This window comes from Mizuhopecten yessoensis, unplaced genomic scaffold (assembly GCF_002113885.1).
Source record: "Mizuhopecten yessoensis strain PY_sf001 unplaced genomic scaffold, ASM211388v2 scaffold8387, whole genome shotgun sequence".
NCBI lineage: Eukaryota > Metazoa > Mollusca > Bivalvia > Pectinida > Pectinidae > Mizuhopecten > Mizuhopecten yessoensis.
In genome coordinates, this window is record NW_018407522.1 from 642,662 (window position 1) to 657,323 (window position 14,662).

Consider the following 14,662-nt stretch of genomic DNA (forward strand, 5'->3'; position numbering starts at 1 on the left):
CCAAATAACTGTTTAACCCGTTGTTAGCATAAAGTGACCGGACGGGATGTTGTGTTGGGGGCCTTCGGCATGGTATTTCAGTGAAGAAAAGTCGTTATCAGGACCGTACTACATGTATCACAGGCAGGATAATACGCCGCTGTGCAGCACCCGATCTTTAACATACATACACTAATACACGCATACGTTACTCACATTGAGACACGTCCTTTAATGCCTTTAGCGTTTAAAAGACGCTAAACAACATCAAATAAAACCAAACCAATCATTAAAAGTCTAATTTTGTTCCAAGAAGGAAATTCACTCACAACATTAAATATTTATATAAAGAAAAATAACAAAGTGTAATAATATAACATGTTTATTTGGTAAATGCACGAATTTCAGAAATGAAAACATGGTTATTTGTATGCTATTTCTTAAATCAAAAATTTACTTTATAAGCCCCTGGTTCCGTGCAGATCGAAAAACTCTCCCCCTTGTCTGCTGAACGTCTGAAACCAACAACATAATCTTTAGTACATGACACCGATACGGTAACAATTGATATGGCACTTTTTCGTAGAACGCTCTTAAAGGAGTTATTTATAAAAATGATATTTGAAATTTTAACTAGAAATGTAAGTCACAAGTGTGTAAGGTCCACACTCTCAGTTATCGAAGTTTTCAAATGGTCAGCCAAACAGAAGCCATAGCAGCCATTTAAAGCTCTAAATCTTAAAGCCTGCTTGTTTATTTAAAATATAGTTCCCCGATTTATCACTCCAAATAAGCTATGGGTAAAAGCGGTCCAAAAGAATTCGAATGTTTTAACCTTTATTTTCTCAGACAATCAGGGTGACCAATGACACACCTAACCCTAAATGAAAGGTAGTCTTTTACAACAAATAATCCAATACGTACAAGTGTCACTCACATACAGGTTAAAAATTCGGTCCCGTATAAATCAAGTCATAGCCAATATCGTCACAGACAAGTATAGGTACAGGGTCAATGTTTATTTCCAAAATTTTATAATTGGCCGTTTATCATAAAGTTGATATCATAAGTATCATTGCCACAAAGTATCAACAAAGTGAGTTCCATAGATAAAATACCCCCCAAACAAAACAAAAAGGAAAACGTGGCCTGTTTATGTGAAGCATATACTAATTATATCACTGACGATCATTTTCATATACTTCACTAGAAAGGGATGTCTATTTTGGCAAATTTGACTTATAAAGGTTTAAAATTAAGAAGTTCAAGAGATTCAATCAATCTTTTAAGGAATTTCAGAACTAAAACATAAATAACAGGTAGATTTTGTAATAATGTACGCAATTTAATGATGTTTGGATTATGTTTATTATAAAACCTTTCAAATGGTGTACTTAATTAGATGTCCGGACACATGATGTTATCGACAGACAGACAAATGGACAAGCTTAATCCAGTATATCCTTCTTACAACGTTGCTTGGGGGGATGCATCTATTTAAGAGAGAGCATTTTATATCGTTATAAGTTGAAGTTTAGCAGAGATAATTTGCCCATGTGACAACATAAACTGTTTTTAGACTAAACGGCATAGCACCTTCACTTTCCATTAAAAACAGAAATGTCGCAAGTACTTGCATACATAAAGTGATCAAAATTGTAAACAAAAATGCCCTACTTACATTTGATCGACATTGCAGTGTCTGGCAGACCCTAATATCATAGTCTACATAGATGGAGGCTTGATCTGGCAGACCGGTCACTTTCACCTTAACGGCAGGAACTGTCACGTTTTCAGCTACTTCGAACTCAAACTGCGTCTGAGCTGTCTTTTCTGGTCCCAGGTCTCGGTAGAGATTCCATTTCTCGGAGATATAGTTAATTTCACTAAAATAGAAATAGTGTCCCATTTTGACAGGCAATTGCTTTATACAGATTATCAGTACAAAAAAAAGCAAATATGGATTTAAATCAACATATAAACAATATTGATTTATAGGCAAATAATTTGCATTTGAAAGGAAAATCATATCGTAATTAATATTTTGTTATACTAGGATAGGAACTTGACGTCAAAATACGTCACATATTTTTAATATTTTATATATATATATATATATCAATATATAAATCTTTAAGAACCAACCCAAGTAAAATTTGTTTTTGACAGTTTAATTTTCAGTTCATTTGATTATCTAATTTATTCTTTATTCTATCATAAAATACTAAGATCGATATACAGTTTTAACTTCTACTTACCCGGCTTCAATTAATGTGAACATTTTAACGTTAGAGTTCTGGTTGTACACCACAAGCTTGTTAAGATGTAGATTTAGATAAGCTGAAATAAAATAGAAATATATAAAAATGTTACCTTGACTGCACATAATTGATAATTGATGAAGACCAGGAAAGAAGTGTAGAGTAGGATTTAGGCTTTAATCAAATATAATAAAGAACACGAAATATGTTTCAAAACGATAACAGCCCAGAATACTAAAAGAATGAGCGGAAAGTTTAAAAAGAATAATAAATTGAGAACAAATCGTGGCGAATAGTTTAAGTTTAACAGAAAGTATTCAGAATGAGGTTGTCTTAAACAGTATGTGCATTAACATCCAAAATGTTATCATACGCACAGTTGTTGACTTATGGTAAACAATGAAACACGAACTTTTTATAAGCACTAATGGTGACGCAAAGCTTTCTGATAAATATTAATGATGATGTACACACACTTTTGATACACACTAATGATGACATACACACTAATGATGGCATACACTAATGATGATACACACTTATGATGGCATTCACTACTGATACACACTAATGATGGCATACACACTAATGATGACATACACTAATGAAACACACTAATGATGACACACACTTCTGATACACACTAATGATGACATAGACACTACTGATACACACTAATGATGACACACACACTAATGACGGCATACACTAAGGAAACACACTAATGATGACACACACTTCTGATACACACTAATGATGACATAGACACTACTGATACACACTAATGATGACACACACACTAATGATGGCATACACTAATGAAACACACTAATGATGACACACACTTCTGATACACACTAATGATGGCATACACTACTGATACACACTAATGATGGCATACATACTAATGATACACACTAATGATGGCATACACACTTCTGATACACACTAATGATGACATACACTTCTGATACACTCTTATGATAACACACACACTTTTTATACACTTATTATGATATAAACACTACTGATACATACTAATGATGACACAAACTACTGATACACACTAATGATGTCATACACACTAATGATGACACAAACTACTGATATGCACTAATTATGATATACACACTTCTGTTACACACTTATAATGACACACACACTTTATATACACTTATTATGACATACACACTACTGATACATGCTAATGATGATACACACTACTGATACATACTTATTAATAGAATCGTTCACCCCCTTGGGGGTGAGATAGGAGAATCTCAACCAGAGGGGGAGGATTCTTAAGTTGCCAAACACGAGGCTTTGCCGAGTGTTTGGCAACTAAAGAATCTTTCCCCGAGGGTTGAGATGCTACTATCTCATCCACAAGGGGGTGAATGATTCTTTTTCTCTTACCCTGTTCTTTCATTGTGTATCATTTGCACAATGTAATGATAACTCTACATGCTAAATTCAGGGTTGACGTGAGGTTGATGGATTGTTGACGTGACGTCATTGTATTGTTAAAGTGACGTCATGCCATTGTTAGGAATAGGGGAATCCCCCCTTCTCAACCATAGGGTGAGACAAGGAAATCTCACACCGGTGAAAATGCGGATACACCTGTCCAGGGTAAGAGAATATGATATACAAACTTCTGATATACTCTTATGATGACACATACACTTCATATACACTTATAATGATATACACACTACTGATACATACTTATTATGATATACACACTAATTATGATATACACACTTCTGATACACACTTATGATGACACACACACTTCATATACACTTATTATGATATACACACTAATGATGACACAAACTTCTGATACGCATTAATTATGATATACACACTACTGATACACACTAATTATGATAAACACACTTCTGATACACACTTATGATGACACACACACTTCATACACACTTATTATGATATACACACTATTGATACATACTAATGATGATACACACTACTGATAAACACTAATGATGACACACACACTTCTGATACACACTAATGATGACACACACACTTCATATACACTTATTATGATATACACACTACTGATACACACTAATGATGATACACACTACTGATACACACTTATGATGATATACACACTTCTAATACACACTAATGATGACACACACACATCTGATACACACTAATGATGGCATACACACTAATGATATACATTAATGATGACAAACACACTACTGCTCCACAGTTAAGATGACACACACTAATGATACACACTAATGATGTCATACACACTAACGATACACACTAATGATGACAAACACACTAATGATACACACTAATGATGACACACACCCTTCTGATACACACTAATGATGGCATACACTTATGATACACACTAATGATGACACACACACTTCTGATACATACAGTTGTGTGACCGCACAACGCACCAAATATAACGTGCGCACATCGTGCATACATCGTTCACACACCGACCGCACATCGTCCACAAATGGTTCGCACATCTTTGCGATTTAACAATCGTTCACGCCGTTGTGCGCTTCTCTCCGCACAACTGTGCGATTTGGTATCATTTGTAGATCAAAATTACGGAATTACAAAAATACGGAAGGCTCGATGCGATAATGTTCACTGTGTATATATCTGTAATTTCTCATCACAATAATAAAGATTATACAATTTCACAATGCGTGTTACACAGTATTACAGCGATCGTTAGGCTGTCAAACATGGGTTCGGCTCCAAGGTAACAGAACAGGTAAATAACAATTTGATGAGTGTCCGGAGTTTTACCTGACCAGTGCCTGACACACAGAGCTGATATGCGATACCGTATGGCCGTAATGAACAGTATTTGTTATTTGCATTCGTTTGCCTATAGTTCCACTTCACCTGAATTTTCACACACCCGTCCTTACCCGACGAGCTACGTAAGTGCCACAGGAGGGGGAGGGGGGGGGGGGAAACTACGGTCCAGGTACATGTACAAAGTGGTTATGTTTACCTGTATACGGGATTGTGTTGTAATTGTGCATGTGTCGGTTAAGTTTGTTTAAAAACATCGAAAACACAATTTCTAAATATAAAAATATATTGACAGAAAGATAAGTTTATAAATGTAGCTAGAATATAGAAACATACGTAAAAATCAAGTATATATGTTTAAACACGAAACCGTATAAATTGTTAAGGCATTCCTCAATTTACACCAACCACGATTGTTATCGCTCAACGTTCGTCCATCGTGCGCACATCGTGTAACGTTGTGCGATCCCACAACTGTACTAATGACGACACACACACACACTTCTGATACACACTAATGATGACATCCACACTTCTTGTATACACTTATGATGATTTACACACTTCTGATACACACTTATGATAACATACACGTTCTGATACACACTAATGATGACATACACACTAATGCTACACACTTATGATAACATACACGTTCTGATACACACTAATGATGACACACATACCTACTTATAATATCAAACTGTAATGTTGTACATACTAATGTTTACGTGTTTCATTTTCATAAAACAAAACATTCGTGTGGTAGTGATTTGACTTCGTGTTTTTCTTTGCACCGTATGAATTAGTTTCAAGTGTGTACATACTTGAGTTAGGCCTGAGGAAGAAAACTATGTCGAATGGCTGGTATTTTGCGATGTTGTCGACCAACGTTCCATTAACGTCTGTAAACGCGAACAAAATGTCCGAGGATTCAGCGGTGACATCCCTCTGTGATGGTGTGCCTCTGCAAACCGAAGAATTCAACTTAATTATTTAAATTATTGAAATACAGATTAAAAAAGTCTTTGGAAAAAATATAACCAAATTTGAATGAATTGTATAAGCGTATACAAGACAGTATTTTTTTCCTTGGATCTGGGATGTTTTTCCTTATCCTCACCAAAACTTCTATTATACATTCTAACACGATTCGTTTGCAACGCGTGTTTTGATTGGATACGGACCATGTTCTACTCTGCGATAGAATCATGATCAATCGTGTTAAGCTTCTCTCATCACGCTTAAGCCACGCTCCGTTTCTAACCAAAACAATATGGCGTCAAGCTCGCCTCTTAGCGAAATCCCGCTGATAAGGCAAGTAGGCAAAAGAACAGAAACGACCGATGAATTGTATTTGTTGAATGAATTAAAAAGTAAAAAGTACACATTCCTTGTTCTTACCTCCAGTTATTACTGAAACGTTCGTTCCATCTGTGTGAAGGTATCTTTTTAGATCCGAAATCAAATGAAACATTTCACATGTGTCGTATGCATTTACACAAACTCTTCACAAATCTATACAAATAATCACAGATTTTGTCGATAAACAAAGATTGGTATGCATACTGACATGGAAATGTAAGAATTTTGTCAATATTAATCCAAATGTGTCGTGTACACTTTGGTAACAGGACGTTCACGAACAATCCAAATATTCCGCCTCGTTAACATACAGATCGAGCGCTCGCCAGTATGGGCGGGGCCAAATGACCGACTTTTGAAAGCTTCTTTCCGATTGGTCAGTCCGCTGCAGATTGACACGTCGCCAGTTCAGGTCACAAAGTATTTTACTACGTACTTTTGTACAAGAAAATACAATGTTTCCAAACATATTAGCATAGTATATATGTGTTAAGGTGTGTTACAATTGGCATAGTACGTTGTTTTTCGTGTTTATACTGGCGATTAGAACATTAATGCCGTAAAGTGGTCAGATGATGTAAACATGGAGATATCATGTAACCATAGTTTCACTTTTAACAAGATTTAACGTGAAGAAAATGGTCAACTGAAAAGGATAGCATTTGACATAGAGCATAGTGATATTACAATTATAGGCGCTTCATCATGATGATAATAATAATAATCAGGCTCTACAAAGGAAAGCAAAAATTGACTGGATTGACTTCAAAACATTTTGGCACATCGGAGTTCCTGAAATACGCTATGTATGTTGTAAAGCGGAAAAGATGGCACGCTCTATTGATAAAATTGCATTGCATTTGGTCTGAAAAATGGTGATGAAAAGGGACTTCAAAGTAAAATGAGTTAAGTTCAAATAAATGACAACGAAAAGAGCAAAAATGAAGGTCAAATTACGGTTAAGCTGAAACCCCACGTCATTAAAATCTCGCTTAGTATACGCTTAATAGAATTGCCAGATACATTATCAGATTATCTGATTACCTACGCCAAATTGGCATGCAAGCAAGCAATTATTTTAACGATAACATTTCATTTCATTATTTAAATTTGCAAAATAAACTCCCAAATCTGTTATTTACATAGGGATTGAACTCTTTTTTTTAAATCTCTATACCGGCATGAAAATTTAAAAAACGCGTTCAATCCATATATTTTCATTTTTACTGAGGAACAATTGTTTAATTTTAGTTGGGTTTTTTTGTTCTTAAATGATATATCTTTTAACTGCGTTTTGTGTATGCGTCGTCCTTTAAAAGACATTGGCGGACCAGCCCTATTTAGGTAAAATTGGCGCCAATAATGAACCGTTGTCATTTGAGCGCATGACGCAGGGGTATTCTCCATGTTATCCGAAGCGATACGACAAGACTGTCATTGAACAAGGTTAATCTATGACGTCATAAGTAAGCAACGTGTTACGTCACGAGAGTTTTTGCTCTAATGAAATACATTTCTGCTGATAATGTTCATAATATGAGTTGCAGCGTAAATGTGAAAATATATGCATGTATACACTTACACAGAGGTATAGTGCATTCAAGCGTTATAGCCCAATCCTTAGGTTTATTTATATATGTATGTATACACTTACACAGAGGTATAGGTACATTCAAATGTCACAGCCCAATCCTTAGGCGTATAGAGTTCAATATCCTCAGCTACATAGCCATCAATAGCATAAGTCGTCATGTCACCCTGAAACGAATTTTTAAAAACTTCACCATTTAAGATCAAACAATGAAATTAATGACGATTTAACATACCATAATATTAACTAGATGTAATGCATGCTAAACACAAATTAGGACTTTTAATATTGTGACAATTCATGTATGTTTACATTGCAATGTGGTAACTATTTAGTTTTACTTGTAGATTGTAGTCGGATCAATTCATGTCACATCTTACTTTGCCATTATATAGCTACGTGATACACATGTGTGTTTTACAGTGTAGAGTGTTAAGTAAAATGTATGCATTAGATGTAAATAAATTAATGATGTTAGGTGACTTATCGTATCGCATGTTAACGATGATGGATGATGATGATGATAATAATGATGACGATCACTTACTTGTCTAGATTCAGTGATAACGTTCATGCATGGAACACTCCGTGTTGTAGTAAGATTGACTTCGAGCATATAAATTGCATGTCCGTAGCTTTCAGAAACTCTTCGGAATTCACAAGCCTCGTTCGCTGCAGCAAAGATTCTAACAGCCTGGTCCTTTGGAATAGCAAACCCAACCTGCATGCTATCCATTCCACAGTTCACAGGCGCTGAAAACAAGACAGATTCATGTGGACTGTATTGTATTATAAATATTGTATCTATAACTGGTATTGTTAACTGGTTTATATAGTTGAATCAATACCTTAAGTGCAAGTGTATACGTATTACATCTTTTGTAAGTATCATAGACTTTAAGATTCTACAAATGAGAGGGGCTGAAAACAACAAAGCAACAGATAGACTTTATTGTATTATGGATGTTTTATCCATATTTGGTATTGTTAATTGGTTTATATAGCTTGAAAAGTTTTTAATGTGCAAGTGTTAAAGTATCAAGTATCATAGACTTTAAGGTAGCAGTATAAATACATATAAAATATACAGTATGCAATATAAACTAATTCAGCACAAAGTAGAACTTAATTTTAATGAGATATAATCAGTTATTAAAAATAAATAGAAATAAACGTCAATCAAATTTACATTTTCTAAATCCTTTTGATAAAAGATAGATTTTTTAAGGTGCCAAAAATCCGCCAGCGCAGAAATAATTTCTTATTTCCAAATTAAAGCGATCACTTATGAAAAATGTTCCCTTCAATCAAACTGTGTTATTGCTCTTGTACCTAATTTCTTCCTTTTTCAAGATCACTTATATTGAGGGTTGCTTTAATCTAAAATATGCTAACTCATTTCATTTAAATTGAATATGGCACTTGAAATAAAATGAGTATGCGCTTTATGCATAAGGAACTTTTACCGATTTTACCGATTTCATTCATTCACTATAAATAGCCATTAGCAAATACCTGATAACGAAACCTTCGTTGAAGTCTTTAAATAGTAATACATACATATTTATATAGTTATCATTTATTTTTCTTATAATCTTTGAATGATTAAGAAACAAAAACAGAACGCAAAAAAAAAAAAAAAAAAAAAGTCTAAGCATTTTTTCGCGATAATAATTAGGATTCACCAAATCAATATATATATATGTGAGAGTAAGAAGGAAATATATTCATCCGAATACGTTTCTGGGTTTTATACATATGTAGCTTTGTTACAGACTATGATATAAGCTATAAATGTATGTCAAAATCTTTAAAAAAGAAAAATTGTGATTATTTGTCAAAACGTTGATCAATTCGTAAACTAAGAACATAGTCATAACCGCTGGCAACTATGTGCAATACAAAAGAGTTCACATATAAAATACAATAAAAAACAAATAAGCAAATGGTTTCAGGCAAATATGATTTTATGGTATATCAAGATTTGTTCAAGTCATTCAGCAGGTGATATTTTTTGTGTTATTATATACATATCGTTTTATCTTTCACTTGCATTTAGAACAGAGACGGTACCAATATCAAGCAAAAGATATTAAAAAGCTTGACACGTCATTCATCAATGGGACCCAGTAAAGAGCCCCCGCTACACGATTCGCAGCTTTGATTGACATGGCAGGATCATGACGACTGGGGAAATGTCACATACGACACAACATTATGCAGCAAAACGAGTTTATAAACATCTTCAATATTTGTAACATTGGTGTTATGATATACACCATTTAATATAGCGCCCTAACTAGCTAACATTAGCCACTCTAAATTGCCTTACAATACACATATATACAGTTAATACACAATCAGCATATACATTAATCAATACAATATTTTTAGGAATTCGCAGGAGCTGCCTTATCAGGTGCTATAACTACTAGTCATATATGCCACCTGGCTAATATCTCCCTATGTGTGTATGCCTGCGTGTGTGCTGGAGATGCAACGTGTTCTGTTTGTAGTGAGACCGTGCTTCCAACGGCATCATTTATAGTGCTACTTCACTTGAATGCTACAGCACTTAATAGCCATGTGTAAGTTTAATCAAACCTCTTGGATGTTGCAAAAATTTTGGGATTTCAGAAAAGAAATGATTTAGCTCTACAAATGGTACAGTCATTTCTTCAGATATTCCAGCTAGGCTATTGTAAACCGTGAGAAGTGACAAAATAGCATACTGGAAGACTTTCAACTTAAAACTCTTGTCATAAACTAACCACTTCACATACTAAAACTTACTCGTTTCAAATTGACAGATGTCCCCGAAGTAGTCTGGATGACAGTAACATTTATTATTGTCGTGACAGACGCCTCCGTTTTTGCACAAGTTGGTGTGACACAAGTTACCTGCAAGTACAGAAAGACGAACATTTAGTTGAAAATTAGATAAAAAACAGTACGGAATTTGTAGAAGAATTTTATGTGATGCATAACTTGATATTCAACACAAAATTTATATTTCTGTATGATCATAAGTCTTCCTAAGTAATGCCATGACATTGTTTTGTACAATATATCCATGAACTGATTAATTGGTTATTGATGATTATTTATTTATTGAATTTGGAAGTGAATTACAGGTGAATGGACAAAACAGTAGTAAACGACAAATAATGAGAGAGAAGAGAATCACTTTAAAGTAATACACTGTTGTTACCAAACTCACTTGTAGCTAATCCACAGTCGTAGCCATAGTGACCAGTTCCACATTCACACATGTTACCAGTTGGAACCCTGTTGTTCTGGCAGTAACAACCGCTTCGTTTGCACAGTCTTCCTTCCGCTAGAGTAATGAAGAGAAACGTTACTGAATATATACTTTTCATGCTTAACTTCTAATAATATTTGTTTCTTTTGGTTACCAAGTTCTTGCCTTTCTACTCAGCTGTAAATTAGAACGTGGTTGGGCAGTGTTAGAATTGTTGGATGCTAGCTGTGAGCGCCGAAATGGCAGCACCAGCTGTATGCTCCCCAGGGAGTTGAGAAAGATGTTGGATGGTTGTAAAGGCCCTTTATCCACGGATAGTTATTTGTGAACCGCTTTGAGACGACCTACGAACTAGGTTGTGATGAAGCAGTATATTAGGCCCTCGAATTATTATTAATTATTATTAGTTTTATTTATTACTTTCCTTTTTTAATATAGTATAATAGGTACATTCCACATATATATTCTTCTTACCTTGAATAAATAAATACAGCAACAGAACCGCTACTGGCCACTTCATCATCATCATTTAAGACGGGACAACCCAGTTGGAAGAAATAACTGTATTGGAACACAAAAAGGACATTTAAATCACATGCTCCTACACAAGACCCATTGATAACATTTTTAGCGTGTCGAAGGTACTCTAAAAAGATGAAAACTTACTAAGAGCTTATAAATGAACGTATCTTTATTTTAAATGACCAATACTCCAATAATCTATGAAGACATAAAACGAGAAAAAGTAAAAAAAATTAATGATTAGAAAAATAAATATATACAAAAATAAATTGAATATTTTCAAATGTAAAACATTTTCATATCATGGTTTAAAGAAGTTATCTAATCTAATTTTCTACCCTGAGATAAATTTAGATGAATTAGTATTACTTGATATGACCTATATTGTGATATCATAATAAATGTATTGAAATGTCGTCATATATGTATATATGCGATTATTACTATGACAAATAAAGCAGGAAACTAACAAAAATAAAACAACCATAACAACAACAAAAATCAAAATAGAAACAAAAAAGTAAAATAAGAAGACATCAATCGCCAATAAATGCAAAATAAAAATTAAAAAAAAAAAATGAAAATATATAAAATAAATATTTTCAAATCGAAAAAAAATATAATGTATTACAGTTTTATGAAGTTATTAAGTCAATATACCTCCTTGGGATATAATTTGGATGAAAATTACTACTTGATATGACCTATATTGTGATATCATCAAATTACTTTATATATATGGGATTATTACTATGACACCAAAACGGAAAGAGATAGACTTTCGGTCAAGGTGTAGGAATTTAAGAATGTAAAGTTGACATTTTAAAACGTTCTACCTCAATAATCACAAAAAGAAAAAGAAAAGTATTGATTTGCTCACACATATGATCGTAAGATTTTTCCCATTCGAAATGAAAGTTTTGGAACTTGTCGCAAATCTTTCTTTGTATATTTCTGGGACTTGTTTTATTAATCTCATGAAAAAAGGAATATTATTTGTAATCGTAAATACCGTACCTAAGTTAGAATATTACAGTGTATTTGAATTACAACTCTGCAACCTTGAAAGAACGTTACCTATTCTAGACATACATTTCTCAATTTTATCCAAAACATGTTTGACAGATAAGCGGCTTCAAGGCGCTATGCTAGGGGGTAAGTTTGTCTAGTTCTTACATCGTGTACAAGTGTTGTCACTGGTAGAACAAGAAAATTATTAAGTAAAATTAAAACAAGATAAAACACATATGTTTTTACAAACAAAAATAACACTAGCAAAATGCAAGTAAGTATTATCAAAATCTTTTTAATAAAAACTAAATATTTAAACAGAATGTACTCACCTTAACTTAGAATGTTGTTCTAGTCCCTCTTACAGTATCACACTATCTCCAGGTACATAATTGCGTATGACAGACGTCACTCGTGCGGAGCGTTTGCTAGGTGAGCGCAGGTATGGAGATGTTATTTATAGCTATCACTGACTTACCTGTACAGTAAACTGTGATTAGGGCTTGTGTAATGCGTAAAAATAATTATCTCAGTCTAAGACACAATAGTTTTAGTTTGAGTTTGTCATTGGGAAATATTAAAACAGGTATCATATTGTACTTGCATTTAAACAGTTATACAAATGCTGTCTAATGCCGTTTTAATTAACAAAACTCTAATTTAACTATAAATATGTTTATGCTATATAAACAAGCATACTGTTAAACAGCTTGTATGAACAATATGGAAAACGTTAGTTAATAGGAATGCATTACAAACTAGGTAAATCGTTTGCCGTTTCTTTTTGTTGAAGATATGCTTATAACTATTCTATGAGCCATAACAATAAGATCCACACCACATGGATTACATTATGTACATCATATGCATGTACGTACTGTATCATTGAATAAAACTGTTTCATTTAACGTTTGTAAATCGTAAGATAACGGCGACTGCTCTTTAAAAAAATTAAGGCGACTCCACGTGGGCTTCATTGATGTCAAAATCAAGTGCTTAAATTGAAGTTTAATATAATTTTGTTACTCTAAAATTAGGTCAATTTTTATATGGGTCATATTTCATCAGATGAAAAATGGGAAAAAATGGAGAGCTTACTTGAACAGAGAACAAAACAACGTTCAGAATTTAGCAATATATATTTATCTATAAAGCATATGAATTGCATATGAAATTCATATTTGTGAATATGAAAAACAATTCCATATTACAAATATTGTGATTGTGCTTATCATAAAAAAAGTACTGTCTTTTACTATTAACGCTTACCGTGTATGCTACAGAAAGTACCTGATTTAACTTAATGAGCCGTGCTTTGTTTCTTTTTAGATCGATTGTTTATTCAGATATTTTTCTGATCAGATTCTATTTTGGATATTGTCTATGTTTTTTTTAATAATTCTTTTTACTCAATACTGCGCCTACAATTTTAGAATATTGACCCAAAACACCTCGAATTGTGCACACTCATTGTAGTGAATTAAATGCAAACATTTATATTTCTATCATAATTTATCATTCTGTGTCTGATTAATCACAGAATTAGTTAACTTTTTACTCACTTTTCCATTTACTCGGTTGTTTTCATTTCTTAATTGAAAGAAAAGATATTTCCGAAACTGACCATCAGAGATTATGTTATTCAACAATTAACGTTTTCAGGATAAAGACAAACTTGATATTGGTATGATTGGAGTCTGAATGCGGTAATGAGCGCACCTTTCAAGTTATTGATTGTTCTGTTTGGAATGCGTTCTGGCTTTTCATTCCACTGTCACTAAAAGAATATGTTCAAGTCTTAATAGTAAACAGATTAAGAAATATTCCATCCTAGTTATTTGT

General features: G+C 33.5%; 1 protein-coding gene across 1 annotated transcript; it reads right to left on the reverse strand.

Annotated features, from left to right (window-relative positions):
* Positions 1-345: 345 nt before the first annotated feature.
* LOC110455821 (gigasin-2-like) lies at positions 346-13,278 on the reverse strand. Its single transcript, XM_021506206.1, has 10 exons — positions 13,153-13,278; positions 11,762-11,848; positions 11,246-11,362; positions 10,819-10,926; positions 8,573-8,778; positions 8,089-8,192; positions 5,897-6,036; positions 2,238-2,319; positions 1,661-1,865; positions 346-494 (listed from the first exon to the last, which is right to left on the reverse strand). The coding sequence occupies exons 2-10, from the start codon at positions 11,814-11,816 to the stop codon at positions 438-440; spliced, it is 1,074 nt and encodes a 357-aa protein (XP_021361881.1). The 5' UTR covers positions 11,817-11,848; positions 13,153-13,278; the 3' UTR covers positions 346-437.
* Positions 13,279-14,662: the final 1,384 nt, after the last annotated feature.